The 20,814-nt window shown below is 50.4% G+C and overlaps 1 protein-coding gene across 12 annotated transcripts in view; it reads left to right on the top strand.

Moving 5' to 3' along the window:
- Positions 1 to 20,814, top strand: part of rimbp2b (RIMS binding protein 2b) — a 269,586-nt gene that overhangs the window by 170,667 nt on the left and 78,105 nt on the right. For 9 of the 12 annotated variants that reach the window (XM_080207973.1, XM_080207968.1, XM_080207969.1 and 6 more), the window contains 2 exons: positions 4,655 to 4,675; positions 14,872 to 15,073. In XM_080207973.1, coding sequence (XP_080064099.1) covers positions 4,655 to 4,675; positions 14,872 to 15,073 — 223 coding nt within the window. The remainder of the gene's footprint in view (positions 1 to 4,654; positions 4,676 to 14,871; positions 15,074 to 20,814) is intronic. The other 3 variants (XM_080207976.1, XM_080207965.1, XM_080207977.1) reach the window with 1 other exon arrangement.

Here is a 20,814-nt window from a genome sequence, read left to right as displayed (position 1 = left end):
AACTAGGTGTTAAAGGTTAGAGTTCATTCTGTAACTAGGTGTTAAAGGTTAGAGTTCACCCTGTAACCAGGTGTTAAAGGTTAGAGTTCATTCTGTAACTAGGTGTTAAAGGTTAGAGTTCACCCTGTAACCAGGTGTTAAAGGTTAGAGTTCATTCTGTAACCAGGTGTTAAAGGTTAGAGTTCATTCTGTAACCAGGTGTTAAAGGTTAGAGTTCATTCTGTAACTAGGTGTTAAAGGTTAGAGTTCACCCTGTAACCAGGTGTTAAAGGTTAGAGTTCACCCTGTAACCAGGTGTTAAAGGTTAGAGTTCACACTGTAACCAGGTGTTAAAGGTTAGAGTTCACTCTGTAACCGGGTGTTAAAGGTTAGAGTTCACTCTGTAACTGGGTGTTAAAGGTTAGAGTTCACTCTGTAACTAGGTGTTAAAGGTCAGAGTTCACCCTGTAACTAGGTGTTAAAGGTTAGAGTTCACTCTGTAACCGGGTGTTAAAGGTTAGAGTTCACTCTGTAACCGGGTGTTAAAGGTTAGAGTTCACTCTGTAACTGGGTGTTAAAGGTTAGAGTTCACTCTGTAACTAGGTGTTAAAGGTCAGAGTTCACCCTGTAACTAGGTGTTAAAGGTTAGAGTTCACTCTGTAACCGGGTGTTAAAGGTTAGAGTTCACCCTGTAACCGGGTGTTAAAGGTTAGAGTTCACTCTGTAACTAGGTGCTAAAGGTCAGAGTTCACTCTGTAACCAGGTGTTAAAGGTCAGAGTTCACACTGTAACCGGGTGTTAAAGGTTAAAGTTTGCCCTGTAAGTGGGTTTTGGGTTTGTCCATGCCGACAGGGAGACGGACAGTGTAGAGAAGGTTCTGATGTCCTGTTTTCCAATCTGTCCACTCTCTGCCTGACTCTGAGTTTGGGGGAGTGTGGGGAACGAGTGGGAAAGTGAAGTTTCTGCCTTGTTAATGGAGTGGGTTGTAGTTTATTAGGCAGCTCTTTAGGATCTTACCTTCATGGAGGTTTTTATGGAGGGTGATACCTGGCGCTGACCAGCTGCAGTCTGCGGGGAACTGGGCTGAAACCGATCGATTTAACATCCGCAAAGTGACAACAAGTCAAAACAACGACTGAGCAGTTATCAAACCTCCCTAACTAACCTTTCCTCCCCTTACCCCTGGAACCGCTGCTCCATTCTGTCCTGGGCAATTTTTTATTTCTTCATGGGATGTGGACATTGCTAGCTGTGTGTATATTTTGGATATTTCTGTATAACACTGCCGTGTATACATTGCTCTGTATATTTTGTATACATTCCTGTGGGCACATTGCTCTCAATAGGGTGACCAGAACTGTACACAATATTCCAAGTGTGGCCTTACCAATATCTTGTACAACTTCAACAAGACATCCCAACTCCTGTATTCAATGTTCTGACCGATGAAACCAAGCATGCTGAATGCCTTCTTCACCACTCTGTCCACCTGTGACTCCACTTTCAAGGAGCTATGAACCTGTACCCCTAGATCTCTTTGTTCTGTAACTCTCCCCAGTCCCCTATCATTAACTCAGTCCTGCCCTGGTTCAGTCTACCAAAATGCATCACCTCGCATTTATCTAAATTAAACTCCATCTGCCATCCATCAACCCACTGGCCCAATTGATCAAGATCCTGTTACAATTGGAGATAACTTTCTTCACTGTTCACTTTGCCACCAATCTTGGTGTCATCTGTAAACTTACTAACCATGCCTCCTATATTCTCATCCAAATCATTAATATAAATGACAAATAACAGTGGGCCCAGCACTGATCCCTGAGGCACACCGCTGGTCACAGGCCTCCAGTTTGAAAAAACAACTAAATATCAGTTTATTTTGCACCAGTTAAAATTCTTAAACGAATCTATACCTGAACAGGGAAACACTGATATTTGATGAAAAGCCGCAGGAAACTTGAGTCTGCAACAGCCGTCACTTTACGGGAAGTTTGTCTTTTAGAAGAGAATTGTCCTGGTGTAGTTGGTCAGCTCTGTCCCCGGGCAGGTAACATGGAACTGGGCCCTGACCAGCTGTGTCTGACTCTGAGTCCTCTGTGTGTATTTGAACTCATTGTGTGGCAATGTCATTCCGATTGTCCAGAGCAGAAACGGTTCCTGATCTGCCTCTGCTGCAGGATTGACTAAATCCTGAGCCTGAGATTCACATCGAAATAAAATCACCGCAGCCTCAGGCTCCAAAAACAGGGGGAAGTTGACTGAGGCCCTTCAAACAATGAAGGGATCAGAAAGCCTGGGTGTAGAGTAAATGTTTCCCCTTGAGGAAGAGTCCAAAACCAGGGCCGTGAATTAGAAAAAATATAGATAAATCCAGTGGGGAATTCAGGAGAACTTTCCCCAGGGAGTGGGGAGAATGTGGGACTCGCTCCCACTGGGAGTGGGGAGAATGTGGGACTCACTCCCACAGGGAGTGGGGGAGAATGTGGGACTCGCTCCTGTGGGGAGTGGGGGAGAATGTGGGACTCGCTCCCACGGGGAGTGGTTGAAGAGAATAGTCTATATCAGGGGAAGCTGGATAAATCCATGAGAGAGACAGAGGAACAATACTGACAGCAGGAGATGTAAGGAGGTTCGTTTGAGGCATTAGCATAGCAGGCACCAAGAGGGCCGAATGGCCTGTTTCTGTGGACTCCACACAATCCTTCTTGCCTTAAGCTGGCAGCTCATAGGCTGGGCTGACGATCACTTCCCCAGGATTTCAGAGGGCCAGTGGTTATCTTGTCCATCGAGCGGAGAACCAGTGAGGAACCCCCTCAGTTCCGTGTGGAGTTGCTCGAGGGAATCAAGTGCCCTTCAAAGAGTTTATTGCTCACTGCCAGGTTTCCCTCACGAGATTGGCCCCGAGCAGCGACAGTCCCACCCACCAAGAGCTGCCAACACGTCAGAGGCTGGCATCTCCTCATGCTACCATTGGCTAGAGGAATGGTGGTGACTGGTCTGGTGGCACTGCACCCACCCTGGGTCCAGGGTCACAGGATCCAACGCCACAGGAGGAGGGGGTGGGGGTGGCAAGGACTGAGGGGTTGGGGGCTTGTAAATTCCAATCCCAACTCCTCAATCAGGCTAAAGGGGCAGGATTTTACAACCTCGGAAAATCCCACCCAAGGTCAATGGACCTTCCCATTGTCCGCCTCTCATCCACTCCGATTCCCGTGGCGGGGGCAATGGAATTCTGAAGTGGGTGTGAGATTGCAGGAGACTGTGGAGTTTTCTGGGCATCTACAGAGAGGCCACGTGAACTGCAGTTAATCCCTGAGCCCCCACGGAACGTTGATACTCGAGATCATGGATATCAGTTCGTTCATTGATGGTCCAATGGAATCCCAACATCGGCAGCCGAAATTCCCACCTCATCCCCTTTCCACACTCTGACTTCATTGGTGCAGGGTGGGGGTGGGGGTGGGGGTGGGGGTGGGGTGGTGGTGGGGGTGGGGGTGAGGGTGGGGGTGGGGGTGGTGGTGGTGGTGGGGGTGGGGGTGGGGGTGGGGGTGAGGGTGGGGGTGGGGGTGGTGGTGGGGGTGGGGGTGGGGGTGGGGTGGGGGTGGTGGTGGGGGTGGGGGTGGGGTGGGGGTGAGGGTGGGTGTGGGGTGGGGGTGGGGGTGGGGTGGGGGGCGGGGGTGGTGGTGGGGTGGGGGTGGGGGGGGTGGGGGTGGGGGTGAGGGTGGGTGTGGGGGTGGGCGTGGGGGTGGTGGTGGGGGGGGTGGGGGTGGGGTGGTGGTGGGGGTGGGGGTGAGGGTGGGGGCAGGGGTGGGGGTGGGGGCGGGGGTGGTGGTGGGGGTGGGGGTGGTGGGGGTGGGGGTGAGGGTGGGGGCAGTGGTGGGGGTGGGGGCGGGGGTGGTGGTGGGGGTGGGGGTGGGGGTGGTGGGGGTGGGGGTGAGGGTGGTGGTGGGGATGGGGGGGGTGGGGGTGGGGGTGGGGTGGGGCTGGGAGCGGGTTCCACTGGGACACTGAAGCGGGATCTCTCCCACGATTCAGGTTCACGTTTTGAGGGGCTGCATTCAACCCAGCCACATTGTGACCCCCTTATTGGGTCTCATGGGCAGCACGTTGGCACAGTGGTTGGCACTGCAGTTTCACAGCTCCAGGGACCTGGGTTCGATTCCCAGTTCAGGTCACTGTCTGTGTGGAGTTTGCACATTCTCCCCATGTCTGCGTGGGTTTCCTCCGGGTGCTCCGGTTTCCTCCCACACTCCAAAGATGTGCGGATTAGGTGGATTGGCTGTGATCAATTGCCCCTTAGTGTCTGGGGGACTAGCTGGGGTAAATGCGTGGGGTTATGGGGATAGGGCCTGGGTGGGGTTGTGGTTGGTGCAGACCTGATGGGCTGAATGGCCTATTTTGCGTGGGAGGATTCTACGATTCTGGGATCAAAGGAATTGGGCAGTGATTACAGTGAGATCAGAGAGAGAGATTCCACAGTGAGAAAAAAAACTTGGTTACCAAACTGAGAAACCCTGATCAGAGAGACATTTCCATCCACGTTATGTGCTGGTTTGATGTAAAGTTTTAGCTGTCAAAAAATACATGAGAAACTGTACTTGTTGTGTGTCCCCATGTGTAAATCTTCTGTCCTGATTTGTTTCTTTACTTTAATGTTTTGCATCTAATCCAGAACACCTTGGACAGCATGCAGGTACCCTTAAATAGGATGTGTGAGGGAGATAGTTCCCTGCTTCTGGACGTGGCCTTTGCTTTAGGGGATTTTACTGACAGCTTGCTGCTATTCTTCCTGTTTTGTAAGTTTTTCACAATCAGAATAATTCGGACACCCCCCCAACACCCGTCACAGAAAATCCATTCAGAAACATTTGCCTTTTCTTTGCAATTAATTTTGGACTCACAAACTCACCTTAAAAAGAATACAAAAACCTGAAAGAAAGCAATATTTGGAAAGGACACCAGAGGAATGGAAGCCAGATCTGTTTGAATTCCGCACCGTGATTGTAACGGGGCAAATTTTACAGGAAAACTTGCAAAAGAGAAAAATGCAGAGACAAACGCCACGTGTGCTTGCTCTGGGTCTCCCTGGCTTAGCAGAGAGTGGGAATGAGAGTGACGACTGCTTCATAATCCCTGCTGCAGCTCAGAGCAAGCATGTGCGAAGTTGGTTTGCTGTTTGCTGTTTAACGCCTTTCACACAATGTGTAAACGGAGGAAAGATCTCCAGTTGGATAACTGAGTGATTTTGCAAAAGGATTGTTGAGTAATGCACCAGCCCTAAGCTTGCTCTCATTGCTGCCTGCATCTGTGTCCAAGATCGATAACCTCTCTCCCATTTGCTTCTAGATTTGCTGGTTTTAATCTGCAGAGAAGCAAGTCCTAATTTCTCAATATAGACCAGCATCTACAGTTAAATGTAGAATTGGTGAATCAAACAACATTTCCGCTCCCTGTTCTCCTGTTTTTATTCCTGATTGGATTCTCTTCCATCACTCTGCTTGCCGCTGTCTGGCAGTGGGAGTGAGCATTCACTGGGATAATTCTCCCGTTAGTCTCCAGCCGTGTAGATTGATGCTGACTCTCACACTCACAGAGTGAGGTTTCGTTGTTATGATTCCTATCAGCTTCATTCCCATGATGTTGTACACAGGGAAATGAAATTGGGTTGCCAACTCTGATTGGACCTCTTAGATCATAAGACCGTAAGACATAGGAGCAGAATTAGGCCATTCGGCCCATCGAGTCTGCTCCGCCATTCAATCATGGCTGATATTTTTCTCATCCCCATTCTCCTGCCATTTCCCCATAATCCTGACCCCCTTATTAATCAAGAACCTATCTATCTCTGTCTTAAAGACACTCAGTGACCCGGCCTCCACAGCTTTCTGTGGCAAAGAGTTCCACAGATTCCCCACTCTCTGGCTGAAGAAATTCCTCCTCATCTCTGTTTTAAAGGATCGTCCCTTTAGCCTGAGGTTGTGCCCTCTGGTTCTAGTTTTTCCTACTAGTGGAAACATCCTCTCCACGTCCACTCTATCCAGGGCCTCGCAGTATGCTGTAAGTTTCAATAAGATCCTCCCGCTCATCCTTCTAAACTCCAACGTGTACAGACCCAGATTCCTCAACCATTCTTCCTCGAGCTTTCCCATTTCTAATGGCCCCGCCCAAACGCTCTTCCCAGGATACTGTGTGCCGGAGTAACCCACTGTCTCAATCTGTCCTGTCACCTTAGTGATGTATTCCCAGCTCCCGCACTTCCTGCTTTGGAATTCCTTTGGAATTGCGCTTTCTATTTTAGATTATCTCTCCAAAATAAATTGCTTCACATTTCTTGGAATGAAATTTAATCGGTCACTTGCTGATTTACCTTTCTGCTTTTGAATCTCTCTGCCAGCCTATCAGGGTGATAATACTTCCTTGTTTTAGATCATCTGCACATTTTGAGATGACGCTCTGTACACCAAGGTCCAGGTTCTTAATCTACATCATGAAAAACACCAAGCCCTTGGGAACACACCAGAATATTAATACGGAGGAGTAGGCCATTCGGCCCTCGAGCCTGCTCCACCATTCTATAAGATCGTGGTTGACCTGAATGTAACCTCAACCCCACAATCCCACCCACCCTGAGAACCTTTCACCCCCTCGTTAACAAAGAATCTATCCAGCTCTGCCTTACAAATAACCAAAGGTTCTGCTTTTACTGCCTCCTGAGGAAGGAAGTTCAGAGACTCAGTCCCTCTGAGAGGAAAGATTCACCTCATCTCCATCTGAAGCAGTGACCCCTGGTTCCAGATTCTCCCACAAGAGGAAGCATCCTCTCCACACCCACCCTGTCAACACCCCTCAGCATCTTAAAGATTTTTAATCAGGTCGCTTCTTATTCTTCTAAACTCTAGTGGATACAAACCGAATCTCTCCAACCTTTCCTCATAACACAATCCGCCCATTCCTGGTCTTGGTCTGGTAAACCTTCTCTGAACTCTTTCCAACACACGTACACCTTTCCTTAAATAAGGAGACCAATACTGTCCACAATACTCCAGATGTATCTCACTCACGCTCTGTACAACTGAAACATAACCTCCTTACTTTATAACCAATGCCCAGCACAATAACCGCTAACACTCTGAGCTTTCCTGTACTTCTCTAGAAACCTTCCTCCAGAACCAGTAGTTTCTCAGTCCCTCTGCCCATTTTTGTATCTGTCCCTTTTATACAATGAGCTCTAACTTTGCTCACAAGTCTGTTGTGTGGAACTTTCTGGAATGCCTTTTGGAAATTTCCACATCAACAACATTATTTCAACTCCACCAAGTTAGTCAAACACGGCTGTTCCTTAACAAATCCATGCTGACTTGCGCTAATTAACCCACATTTTCTCCGAGTGACTCTTAACGTTGTTGTGAATTAAACCTCCCCACCATCAGAATTAAACTCAATTACTGGGCTATCCTTACATCCCTTCTTTTAACAAGAGTGGGACATTTGCAATTCTCCAGTTCTCCAGCACCACCCCTGAGTCCCTGGGGAAGGTAACAAATATAGAAAAGTGTTCAAAGATACTTAAAAATAAACTGTTTGTTCACACTGCAGTGGTTTTCCCCTGGGTGCAGCTCACAGCTGTGTCCCAGAGTCCAGGCCAGTCCTCGAGAGTTAGAAATTTAAACTCCAGTCCAAGTGCCGTCTTCACACGAGATGAGATGAATTGATTAATTACTGAACCAGATCGAATTCAGCTCCGAGTGTTGAAGTGAGGCATTCTGTTTGAAATCTTAGTGCAGATTGCTCTTATCCACATTTATAATGCCTGATGTGTTCAGGGGGATTATTCCCTCTGGAACCTCCGTACAACTTACTCTTAGATTTCCTTTTTAAATCAAAGGATGACATGTAACCAAGCAGCCAATCTGTGACTTTGAGACAAACTCCTTTGCTATCTCCCAATCCCCACGTCAACTGAAATTTTCCAGACTGAGATGGATAAACTTTTAATGTGGATGTCAAGGGATATGGAGCTGGGGTGGGGGGGGGGATCTAACTGAATAGCAGCTCGAGGGGCTAAATGGCCTCTTCCTGTTATAAGGGGGAAGTGGTGGTGTAGTGGAATTGTTGATAGCCTAGTAATCCAGACACCCAGGGTAATGCTCGAACCTGGGTTCAAATCCCACCATGGTGGATGGTGAAATATCAATTCAATAAAAATCTGGAGTTGAAAGTCTAGTGACGACTGTGAAACCACTGCTGATTTTTATAAGAACCCCAGTCTGGTTCACTAATCTCCTTTAGGGAAGGAAATCTGCTGTCCTTACCCAGTCTGGCCCGCGTGTGATTCCAGAGACACAGCAATGCAGTGACTCTAACACACCCTCAGGGTTGGGCAATAAATGCTAACCTGGCCAGTGACACTCACATCCCATCAACAAATAAAGAAAATGATCTCCCGCTCCCTAAACGTTGTCACACCTGGAAACAACCCTTGAATCTTCAGCCAACCTGTGGAGCAACTGGTGATTTATCAAAGGCTGGAGACTGCGATCAGGCCCACTCAGTCTCCTTCGGTTCGGTAAAGTTCCTCGGCACAAAATCGAAACCTGAACTTGTAATTCTGAGACTCGAGAAGCACGCAGGAGTTGTGAAGAGGAAGCAGCTGATGAAATATCCCAGTGTTAATGTTCACTTTCTCTAAAACAGAGCTGATACTGAGCAGGGAGTTTTAGTATCTCAACGTTAACCCCACGCTACGGACCGAATGGTTAAAACCAACATTAAACAATAATCCAGCAGTTTGTCCCCTGTCCACTCACCTTCCCTTTGAGTTTAATTCTCGAAATGAATCACATCTAATTTCTAGGTGGGCATCTGACCTCCAGGTACAAATGCCGGAATTTTCCCAGCACGCCCGCCCTGATTCCGGCAATCTATATTGGACCTTATAAGCGTCGAGCGGGAGAGGCGGTAAAATTCTGGCAAGGGTGTCTGTCGCTGGTTTTTGGAGAGTGTGACCACCGGCTCGGAGAGTTTCCCGTGTCTCAGAGTCGGACAAATCTCTCATTTCATTCCCTCGACCCCAGAGATTTTTATCACCCTGTCCTCATGGAGAACAGAGTCCCAGCTGGGAATTCAAACTTCAGCTCTCAAAAACTCCACCCTCTCCAACTGGAGCTGGAATCAGATGGAATATTTTTATTGCAATAAAAATGTTAACTTTCAGGTTTAGTCACGACCATTTCGAGGAGTCGAGTCAATGTAATCTCCTCCTCATCACCTTCAATTCTCGACTTTTCAAAACTGTCTGGAATCAGTCTGGAAATTAGAGTCAGTGTCCCTGTGGGTGTTCGGAGTCAGTGTCCCTGTGGGTGTTCGGAGTCAGTGTACCTGTGGGTGTTCGGAGTCAGTGTCCCTGTGGGTGTTCGGAGTCAGTGTCCCTGTGGGTGTTCGGAGTCAGTGTCCCTGTGGGTGTTCGGAGTCAGTGTACCTGTGGGTGTTCGGAGTCAGTGTCCCTGTGGGTGTTCGGAGTCAGTGTCCCTGTGGGTGTTCGGAGTCAGTGTCCCTGTGGGTGTTCGGAGTCAGTGTCCCTGTGGGTGCTCGGAGTCAGTGTCCCTGTGGGTGTTCGGAGTCAGTGTCCCTGTGGGTGTTCGGAGTCAGTGTACCTGTGGGTGTTCGGAGTCAGTGTACCTGTGGGTGTTCGGAGTCAGTGTCCCTGTGGGTGTTCGGAGTCAGTGTACCTGTGGGTGTTCGGAGTCAGTGTCCCTGTGGGTGTTCGGAGTCAGTGTACCTGTGGGTGTTCGGAGTCAGTGTACCTGTGGGTGTTCGGAGTCAGTGTCCCTGTGGGTGTTCGGAGTCAGTGTCCCTGTGGGTGTTCGGAGTCAGTGTCCCTGTGGGTGTTCGGAGTCAGTGTCCCTGTGGGTGCTCGGAGTCAGTGTACCTGTGGGTGCTCGGAGTCAGTGTACCTGTGGGTGTTCGGAGTCAGTGTCCCTGTGGGTGTTCGGAGTCAGTGTCCCTGTGGGTGTTCGGAGTCAGTGTCCCTGTGGGTGCTCGGAGTCAGTGTACCTGTGGGTGTTCGGAGTCAGTGTCCCTGTGGGTGTTCGGAGTCAGTGTCCCTGTGGGTGCTCGGAGTCAGTGTACCTGTGGGTGCTCGGAGTCAGTGTACCTGTGGGTGTTCGGAGTCAGTGTACCTGTGGGTGTTCGGAGTCAGTGTCCCTGTGGGTGTTCGGAGTCAGTGTCCCTGTGGGTGCTCGGAGTCAGTGTCCCTGTGGGTGCTCGGAGTCAGTGTACCTGTGGGTGCTCGGAGTCAGTGTCCCTGTGGGTGTTCGGAGTCAGTGTCCCTGTGGGTGCTCGGAGTCAGTGTACCTGTGGGTGTTCGGAGTCAGTGTCCCTGTGGGTGTTCGGAGTCAGTGTCCCTGTGGGTGTTCGGAGTCAGTGTCCCTGTGGGTGTTCGGAGTCAGTGTCCCTGTGGGTGTTCGGAGTCAGTGTCCCTGTGGGTGCTCGGAGTCAGTGTACCTGTGGGTGTTCGGAGTCAGTGTCCCTGTGGGTGTTCGGAGTCAGTGTACCTGTGGGTGTTCGGAGTCAGTGTCCCTGTGGGTGCTCGGAATCAGTGTACCTGTGGGTGTTCGGAGTCAGTGTCCCTGTGGGTGTTCGGAGTCAGTGTACCTGTGGGTGTTCGGAGTCAGTGTCCCTGTGGGTGTTCGGAGTCAGTGTCCCTGTGGGTGTTCGGAGTCAGTGTACCTGTGGGTACTCGGAGTCAGTGTCCCTGTGGGTGCTCGGAGTCAGTGTCCCTGTGGGTGTTCAGAGTCAGTGTCCCTGTGGGTACTCGGAGTCAGTGTCCCTGTGGGTGCTCGGAGTCAGTGTCCCTGTGGGTGCTCGGAGTCAGTGTCCCTGTGGGTGTTCAGAGTCAGTGTACCTGTGGGTGTTCGGAGTCAGTGTCCCTGTGGGTGCTCGGAGTCAGTGTCCCTGTGGGTGTTCGGAGTCAGTGTACCTGTGGGTGTTCGGAGTCAGTGTACCTGTGGGTGCTCGGAGTCAGTGTCCCTGTGGGTGTTCGGAGTCAGTGTACCTGTGGGTGTTCGGAGTCAGTGTCCCTGTGGGTGTTCGGAGTCAGTGTCCCTGTGGGTGCTCGGAGTCAGTGTCCCTGTGGGTGTTCGGAGTCAGTGTCCCTGTGGGTGCTCGGAGTCAGTGTCCCTGTGGGTGTTCGGAGTCAGTGTCCCTGTGGGTGTTCGGAGTCAGTGTCCCTGTGGGTGTTCGGAGTCAGTGTCCCTGTGGGTGTTCGGAGTCAGTGTACCTGTGGGTGTTCGGAGTCAGTGTCCCTGTGGGTGTTCGGAGTCAGTGTACCTGTGGGTGCTCGGAGTCAGTGTACCTGTGGGTGCTCGGAGTCAGTGTCCCTGTGGGTGTTCGGAGTCAGTGTACCTGTGGGTGTTCGGAGTCAGTGTCCCTGTGGGTGCTCGGAGTCAGTGTCCCTGTGGGTGCTCGGAGTCAGTGTCCCTGTGGGTGTTCGGAGTCAGTGTCCCTGTGGGTGTTCGGAGTCAGTGTCCCTGTGGGTGTTCGGAGTCAGTGTACCTGTGGGTGTTCGGAGTCAGTGTACCTGTGGGTGCTCGGAGTCAGTGTACCTGTGGGTGCTCGGAGTCAGTGTACCTGTGGGTGTTCGGAGTCAGTGTCCCTGTGGGTGCTCGGAGTCAGTGTCCCTGTGGGTGCTCGGAGTCAGTGTACCTGTGGGTGTTCGGAGTCAGTGTCCCTGTGGGTGCTCGGAGTCAGTGTCCCTGTGGGTGCTCGGAGTCAGTGTACCTGTGGGTGCTCGGAGTCAGTGTACCTGTGGGTGCTCGGAGTCAGTGTCCCTGTGGGTGTTCGGAGTCAGTGTCCCTGTGGGTGTTCGGAGTCAGTGTCCCTGTGGGTGTTCGGAGTCAGTGTACCTGTGGGTGCTCGGAGTCAGTGTCCCTGTGGGTGTTCGGAGTCAGTGTCCCTGTGGGTGTTCGGAGTCAGTGTACCTGTGGGTGCTCGGAGTCAGTGTCCCTGTGGGTGTTCGGAGTCAGTGTCCCTGTGGGTGCTCGGAGTCAGTGTACCTGTGGGTGCTCGGAGTCAGTGTCCCTGTGGGTGTTCGGAGTCAGTGTCCCTGTGGGTGTTCGGAGTCAGTGTCCCTGTGGGTGCTCGGAGTCAGTGTCCCTGTGGGTGCTCGGAGTCAGTGTCCCTGTGGGTGTTCGGAGTCAGTGTACCTGTGGGTGTTCGGAGTCAGTGTACCTGTGGGTGCTCGGAGTCAGTGTCCCTGTGGGTGTTCGGAGTCAGTGTCCCTGTGGGTGTTCGGAGTCAGTGTACCTGTGGGTGTTCGGAGTCAGTGTCCCTGTGGGTGTTCGGAGTCAGTGTACCTGTGGGTGTTCGGAGTCAGTGTCCCTGTGGGTGTTCGGAGTCAGTGTACCTGTGGGTGCTCGGAGTCAGTGTACCTGTGGGTGTTCGGAGTCAGTGTCCCTGTGGGTGTTCGGAGTCAGTGTACCTGTGGGTGTTCGGAGTCAGTGTCCCTGTGGGTGCTCGGAGTCAGTGTCCCTGTGGGTGCTCGGAGTCAGTGTACCTGTGGGTGCTCGGAGTCAGTGTCCCTGTGGGTGTTCGGAGTCAGTGTCCCTGTGGGTGTTCGGAGTCAGTGTACCTGTGGGTGCTCGGAGTCAGTGTCCCTGTGGGTGTTCGGAGTCAGTGTCCCTGTGGGTGTTCGGAGTCAGTGTACCTGTGGGTGCTCGGAGTCAGTGTCCCTGTGGGTGCTCGGAGTCAGTGTACCTGTGGGTGCTCGGAGTCAGTGTCCCTGTGGGTGTTCGGAGTCAGTGTACCTGTGGGTGCTCGGAGTCAGTGTCCCTGTGGGTGTTCGGAGTCAGTGTACCTGTGGGTGCTCGGAGTCAGTGTCCCTGTGGGTGTTCGGAGTCAGTGTCCCTGTGGGTGTTCGGAGTCAGTGTCCCTGTGGGTGCTCGGAGTCAGTGTACCTGTGGGTGCTCGGAGTCAGTGTCCCTGTGGGTGTTCGGAGTCAGTGTCCCTGTGGGTGTTCGGAGTCAGTGTCCCTGTGGGTGCTCGGAGTCAGTGTCCCTGTGGGTGTTCGGAGTCAGTGTACCTGTGGGTACTCGGAGTCAGTGTACCTGTGGGTGTTCGGAGTCAGTGTACCTGTGGGTGTTCGGAGTCAGTGTACCTGTGGGTACTCGGAGTCAGTGTACCTGTGGGTACTCGGAGTCAGTGTACCTGTGGGTGTTCGGAGTCAGTGTACCTGTGGGTGTTCGGAGTCAGTGTCCCTGTGAGTGTTCGTAGTCAGTGTCCCTGTGGGTGTTCAGAGTCAGTGTACCTGTGGGTGTTCGGACACAGGTGGCTGTGTGATGTGTTGACTTTGCTTTCCCAGATAGCGTGCTGTTAGAATCAGCCTGAAGGTAGGTTTGTTGTCTCTCGATTTACACCCTTTGATGTAGGGTCAGCGCACATTAAAGACTGAGTGATCAGCCTAACTTTAGCCAGGAATCTTCCCCTAAACCCAAATAATATCGATCGGGAGCGGGGGCAGTTATTAATTGTCATGTTCAATGTAAACGTGAATAACTTAGCAAAGCAAAAGCTAAGATCAGTATAGTAAATAATCGCCTGATACAAAATACAATTAGTTAAGTCGCACTTGGAATATAGTGTTCAATTCTGATTGCCACACTAACAGAAGGATGTGGAGGCTTTGGAGAGGGTACAGAAAAGATTTACCAGGATGATGCCTGGTATGGAGGGCATTAGCTATGAGGAGAGGTTGGAGAAACTTGGTTTGTTCTCACTGGAATGACGGAGGTTGAGGGGCGACCTGATAGTCTACAAGATTATGAGGGGCATGGACAGAGTGGATAGTCAGAAGCTTTTTCCCAGGGTGGAAGAGTCAATTACTAGGGGGCATAGGTTTAAGGTGTGAGGGGCAAAGTTTAAAGGAGATGTACGAGGCAGATTTTTTATACAGAGGGTGGTGGGTGCCTGGAACTTGTTGCCAGGGGAGGGAGTGGAAGCGGACACAATATTGACTTTTAAGGGGCATTTTGACAAGTACATGAATAGGATGGGAATAGAGGGATGTGGTCCCCGGGAGGGAGGGGGGTTTTAGTTCAGTCGGGCAGCATGGTCGGTGCAGGCTTGGAGGGGCCGAAGGGCCTGTTCCTGTGCTGGAATTTTCTTTGTTCTTTGGTCTTTGCCCCTGTGCCTGGTTCCCTGTGATAAATTCACCCATCACCTCAATGTGCTAGTGTTCAGCAAGGACCCTCCGAGAGTGTTCCTTACAGGGCTCACCCCCTGAGCGATGGGTCAGTCGATGGTTTAACTCACAGGTGGCCAACCATTCTTGCCCCTTGACGCTCTATCTGCCCAACGTCCGCCAGCTTGACCACCCGCACCCTCTGGCCCTCCTCACCAGCCCACCCCCTATCCCACCTGCCCTCATGCCCCTCCCTCCCTGTCAGTACATCCTCAGGTACACCACCCTCGCCCCGTACCTTTCCTGGTGGCCTCCAGATGCCCCCAAGCTGCTCAGGCGGGATTACCTTTCTAGACCTGGGTGTGGTGTTGAGCCTATCCGTGTGCCAGGGGCTCCGATTCCAAAACTCAGGTCTGCTTCAATGTGGTCATTTGATCACCGACAGTCAAGCCCAGTTACCAGCTTTAGGGCGCGATGAAGTAACTTCCAATAAAATGTGGGGAGAGGACTGGTGGGGGTTTATTCCCTGGGCAGAGATTGACTTTTAGTTCCAGGCTCTGCTAACTACATTTGCTGATGTCTGCTTAGAATTTAAGAAGCATCCCTGCGGAACTCTGTGCATTGTGGCTTGTGGGCAGCCAGCTGTGATCCAGGTGTATGCAGAGTACTGAAAGATCTGTGCGTGTGTGTGTGTGTGTGTGTATTCTGTACAGGCCAAGGTGCGAGAGTTAGAGGAGAAATGTCGAAACCAGAGCGAACAGTTCAATCTCCTCTCCAGGGAGCTGGAGACGTTTCGTCAGACTGCTGGTAAAATCGACCTCCTCAGCTGCCCTGTGTCACTGAGCGAGAGCCCCGCCACACCCAGCAAGCCCCAGACTCAGCTCATCAACGGACTGGCTCCACCCCTCACCAAAGGTAGGCGAGATAAGCTGCAGGTATATTTACAACTCACTGAGGTTCATTCTCAATCTCTAATCCAGGGGAGGCGACGGCTTAATGGTTTTATTGTTAGACTATTAACCCAAACACTCAGCGAATGTTCCGGGGGCCCAGGTTCGAATCCCGCCACGGCAGGGTGTGGAATTTAAATTCAATTTTAAAAATATCTGGAATGAAGAATCTACTGATGACCATGAAACCATTGTCGATTGTCGTAAAAACCCTCCTGGTTCACTGATGTCCTTTAGGGAAGATTAGGTGCATTGGCCATGCTAAATTCTCCCTCAGTGTATCCAAACAGGCGCCAGAGTGTAGCGACTTGGGGATTTTCACAGTAACTTCATTGCAGTGTTAACATCGGCCTTTCTTGTGACTAATAAATAAACTTTATTGATTTAAATCTGCCGTCCTTACCCCGGTCTGGTCTACATGTGACTCCAGAGCCACAGCAATGTGGGTGACCCTCAACTGCCCTCAACTAGGGATGGGCAATAAATGCTGGCCAGTCAGTGACACCCGTGTCCCACAAATGAATAAAAACAATTTCCAGCTTTTAATGATTAAACATTTTCTAACAGTGGAGATTGTCAATAGGGATTGGGTGCAGTTCAGTGTGAGTGTGATTCAGTCCCCGAGTGTACAATGTGTGAGTGATGGTAAACACTCAGTCTGGGCTCAACAGCTCAGCATCCAGGTTAATGATACCTTCTCCATTGTGCATCCCAGTATTCCCGTCTTTTGGAAAAGATCAGGAACAAAACTCCCATTTGCCAACTCAGCTGGAGAAAGAGGATCCCACTGCCACTGATTTGAAGATTGGATGGAAGGTGGGGAGAGGGTGGGGGGGGGTGGACAGTTGTCTCTTGTGTCCCTCACCGATGCTGATCCCCTTGGCCGACGTCATCGGGAAAAGGGCCCACATTATCTGGTCGTTGTCACATCACAGTTTGTGGGATCTTGCTGTGCACAGAATGGTTGCTGTGATTCCTACAATGGGGCAGCAGCCACTGTTCAGTGGGATTTCAGTGACTGTGAGGAATTTCCACGTCCTGAGGTGGTGAAAGGTTCCATCAATGTGACCACAGGATGGTTAAGTGCTAACTGGGTGAATAAAGACCTTTCCTCGTCAACAGTCGACCTGTTAGTCGACCACATTTACAAATGACATTGAGAATTACAGACCAATCACAGCGATCAATCTCTATCGGTGAAACTATAACAGATCCAGGCGGGTCCCACTCACCCAACCCCAGCTTAGGCTGAAATTTTCCAGTCCTTCCCACCAGCGGGATCTTCCAGTCCCGTCGAAGGCGACCCCACAGAGTGTGTTTCCTGGTGGTATTTTGCTCAGTAACAGCCAATCAGTGATACTGGAAAATCCTACCGTTGCCCAATGGTGGGTCACTTCCGCTTCTGCGGGCGGGATGGGGGGGGCGGCGGGGCAGTGGGGGGGGGGAGTCCCGCCCTTAACCTTAAATTCTGGGGGTGAGTTTGCCTCCAGTTGGCAGGGCACTCTGCAGGTTGTTTAACAACCCTTGGGCCATTCTGTCAGCCTCTGATAGCAGCCAGCCAATCAAATGGTCAAGGCCCTGGACCAAGTGGTGAGTTCAGCATTTGCCCAGAGTCAGACTGACAGACCCGGCCAAGGGGAGGGGGGATTCACAACATCGGCATGGGGTTGTGGGGGAGGTGGGCAAGGACCGTGATGGAGGCGGAAGCCTTCATTGGACACGTGGTGCCCAAACAGGAGGCACCTTCTCCCAATCCCTCATGTCCACCCCCCACCCCAACGGACTGGGACACTTGGTCCTTGCACCAGCCATTACGGGTAAATTCCCAGCGGGAGGAGGGATGAGCCGGCTGGCACTGCCGGATACCTGCCTCACTGCAGATAAAACCCCAATCGGTGAGCGATGGGCAGGTGTTATAACCCCAGTTGCTACTGGAAGATTCCAGAATGGAACTTTGGCTCAAAAGATCATAATTTTTACTTTCTTTAAGAAAACATAGAGGAACAGAGTCATGGACTGCCAATTAGTTGCAACAACAGGAAAGAAGCATTTCATAGAATGCCTACAGTGCAGAAAGAGGCCATTCAGCCCATCAAGCCTGCACCAACCATAATCCCACCTCGGCCCCATCCCTACATATTTATCTGCTAATCCCTCTAACCTATGCATCCCATGACACTAAGGGGCAATCAATCTAACCCGCACATCTTTGGAGTGTGGGAGGAAACTGGAGCCTCCAGAGGAAACCCACGCAGACATGAGGAGAATGTGCAAACTCCGCACAGACAGTGACCCGGGTCAGGAATCGAACCCGGGTCCTTGGAGCTATGAAGCAGCAGTGCTAACCACTGTGCTACCGTGCCACCCAAAAGCTTTTTGGGGAACGTTTACGCCCCCTTTCGAATCAGGGAACTTCCACGTGTGAGGCGAATGTGATAACCACTACACTACAGAAACATGGTGTTTAATAAACAAGAGAAGTTTAAGTATAATCCAATGCTCCTTCAGTCCCACCCCTTCAGCTTCACAAATGTACAGTTTTCAAAAATAACACCCCACTCTGAAGCCAAAAGGCTGATGCCACTCAACCAACCTTCCACAGATTTCTCCTACAATCCCTCAGATGATTGTCCAATGAGTGTTTCCAAAATCTGCTCCAAAAAAAAACACACTTCAAAATCTCCTTTCAAACAATGTTTTCCATCAGCTGTTTTCATTAAAAATCTATTCCAGGGTTTTCGAGCTATCCCGTCAAACAAAGCTTCCATTCCACTTTTATCAAGGAATCCACTCCAGGGTTTTCACCCATCGTTTCAGATTTCCTTTGCCTTAAATGTTTTTACCTATTTCCGAGATCCAGCCATTAATTTCCACAATTATTTAACTCATGTTCTACAGGCTGTAGTAAATTTCCACAAACTTGAAAGTCATTTAAGGTATCTTTCTAGCTTCTCAGCTTTCCTCTCATCTCTGTCCAAGTTTACTGATCAATTCTCTATTCCTGTACTTTTAACATCACACTTCATCAAAACCTCCCTTTGTTTTTCTAGTTGCCTCACTTCATTGTTCTTTAGATCTCTGCACTTGTATTTTTAGCCATTACTCCATGGTATGGCTTTTCTTCTGGCAAGGCACAGAGAGAGAGATGTTCCCTCTCTAGCTTTCTATAACCAACTGCCTCAAGCAGAACTCTGAGAACTGCCTTCTCTCTCACTACCTAACTCCAACTGCTATGTATCCAACTAAAACTAAACTCAAAAAACTTTCCTATCCTAAAGGTGCCCCAGTTGCTAAGCAATGACTATATGCTTCTGCCAGCCATAACCCTGTCTAAGCACAATTCAAGCAGAGTTTGAAATGAGCAAACCCCTACACATACAAACACCTTTGCCCAACATGAAGCTATCTCTGGGTTTACCATTCCTTACACAAAAACATTGAATTAAACTTCAATCGATACCTTAATTCTAAGATTCAACAATACAAATGGAGATAATTTCCTCTGTTTTCTGGACACGGGACACTGCTGCAACTTGCTCAGTTTTCCATTTCTCCTCTTGCCTGCCATCGCACTCCCAGGGGCAGTGAGGTGGTGATGGCGGTGGTGGGGGTCGCTGGAGTTCCAGCCCATTGGCTCAAAGTCACCTTTTCTCCCAAGCACACGCTATTCACTACACATCAGCTCCCAAATTAGTTCCTCGGTGTAAAACGTTCTCGCAATGAAGGGAATGTTTTTGTGGAAGTCTGCTGGCCCCTCCCAAAACTCTGATGAGTAACCAATCAGTTTGATTATTTCTTGGGTAGATAACAGAGAGAGGAATCTCGTCCCAAGATCCTGGGAAATTTCCTCAAATACTCTACAAGAGGCTCAGTTTTAACATTAAGAATTCAGTCACTGCCTCGGATCAGAATTCCAGATCCTTGCAGTTCTCGGGAAAGGAACAGTTAATAGTCGGAAGGTTTTTGTATCCAAGGACACCGCACTGATGTGTGTCAGGATAAGCGTTCTTGTCTGTTTGATAACTTGTGTGTTGATGGGGTGAATTTATTTCACTTCCAAAGTACATCAGATGAAAGGACAGAATTTGCTGATGCTGCAACGTGAATTTAGTGATCTATTAAATGTCAGTGACAGTGCAAGAATGGATCTGCTTCTTTGCAGCAGTCAGATTGCTGGAAGCAGCCGTCAGTGCCATTAATCTCCTTCATCTTCGAGCTTAAAGCTGCTAGATTCAAAAATTAAAATAGCCCTGGGACAGATCGGACTGGCTGCGGGAATTTGAGTATCTAATGTTGTCCCATCAATTCCTGCATCACACAAATCCTTACAAAGCCCAAATTCACCCTCTCCCGTCCTCACATCACGGATGCAGATCGGGACTATCCCATCGTTTCATTATTCTTTGGACAAAACCAAACAGAAAGTGACAATCTCTCTGATTCTCGGTTTTAATTACTCCACCACGCCTCCAGGGGCCTGGGCCCCAGGCTCCAGAATCCTCCCCCCACTCCCCACCCTCAGCCCCTCTGTCCCTCAGCCTCTCTCACCTCCTACAAAACCTTCTTTAAAACCTGCCGCTTTGACCAAATGTTTGGGCTCCTGCCCAAACGTCACCTCATGTAGCTCGGGGTAAATTCTTTGGTGATGATCGCTGCACTGAAACACAACTTCTGACATTTGTGACATGTGAAGGGCACTATATCAATGCAGGTCTTGTTGTTGAGCGATTGGAGTTGTTTTATTAATAATCCTGTTTCACTTCTTTACACAATTACACTGGGAGGTTCCGAGCTATCAGTGGACGCAGTGACCAATGAGGTGGGTTTTATCTGGTGCCCGGTGCTGGAATGAGGTTAAGGGTCAGGAACCTTTGACCTGACACTTTGAAGGTCGAGATTCTCTTTAACCTTTGATTGGAGGGTTCGAGGTATCATATTGTGAGCTCCGAGGAAACTGATTGGTCGATTCTGTCCAGTTCCGTCCTGTTGAGTGTCCCTGAGTGTAATCTCCCCATTACTGACCATCAGCTGCCTGAACCCCGGAACTGTGTAACTGCCCCCCCCCGAACCTCTGCCCCTCTCTTCCTGTTCCTTTAAGGTGTTCCTTAAACTCCATCGTTCTGTTTACCGGATAACACTCGGAGTGTTTGGGATCTTTTACTGAGATGCCGATGTTTCGATATGTCTGGGTTATTGGGTAGGATTTCCCCCATCGGTGTGTTTCATTGGGGCAGCCTGCAATTGGTCAGCGCTGCTGTTAACGGGGCTCCCGTTCTGTTCACCCACCCCCACCCACCCCCACCAGCTTCTCGGGAACTCAGAGCAGGGGTTCACCGTCGGTGGGACTGGAAGATCCCACCGGGGAAAACAGCCGGAAAATCCCAGCCATTGTGCACATTCCCAAAATACCAATTAATGGACTGATACCCTAACTGTGGCCATGATGGAGGTTACCCAGCAACAGGTGATGTTGGGCGGGAGGGGGTCCATCCCAGTTACACAGCAGGGAGGTCACTGCTGGAGGTGGAGAGCTGGTGATTCAGGAAGAATATAAAAACTCCATCACCGAGAATCCCGACTCCACACATTGCAGCTATTGAAAGGATGGAGGGATCAGCAAACAGAGATTGAACACTGAGGGGAAGTTGTGTAAATTGGAACATAAGAACTAGGAGCAGGAGTCGGCCCTCCAGCCCCTTGAGCCTG

Source organism: Carcharhinus amblyrhynchos, chromosome 20 (assembly GCF_965287045.1).
Source record: "Carcharhinus amblyrhynchos chromosome 20, sCarAmb.v2.hapA, whole genome shotgun sequence".
Lineage (NCBI taxonomy): Eukaryota > Metazoa > Chordata > Chondrichthyes > Carcharhiniformes > Carcharhinidae > Carcharhinus > Carcharhinus amblyrhynchos.
Note: the sequence above shows the minus strand (reverse complement) of the source record. Positions and strands in the feature narration are given on the sequence as shown.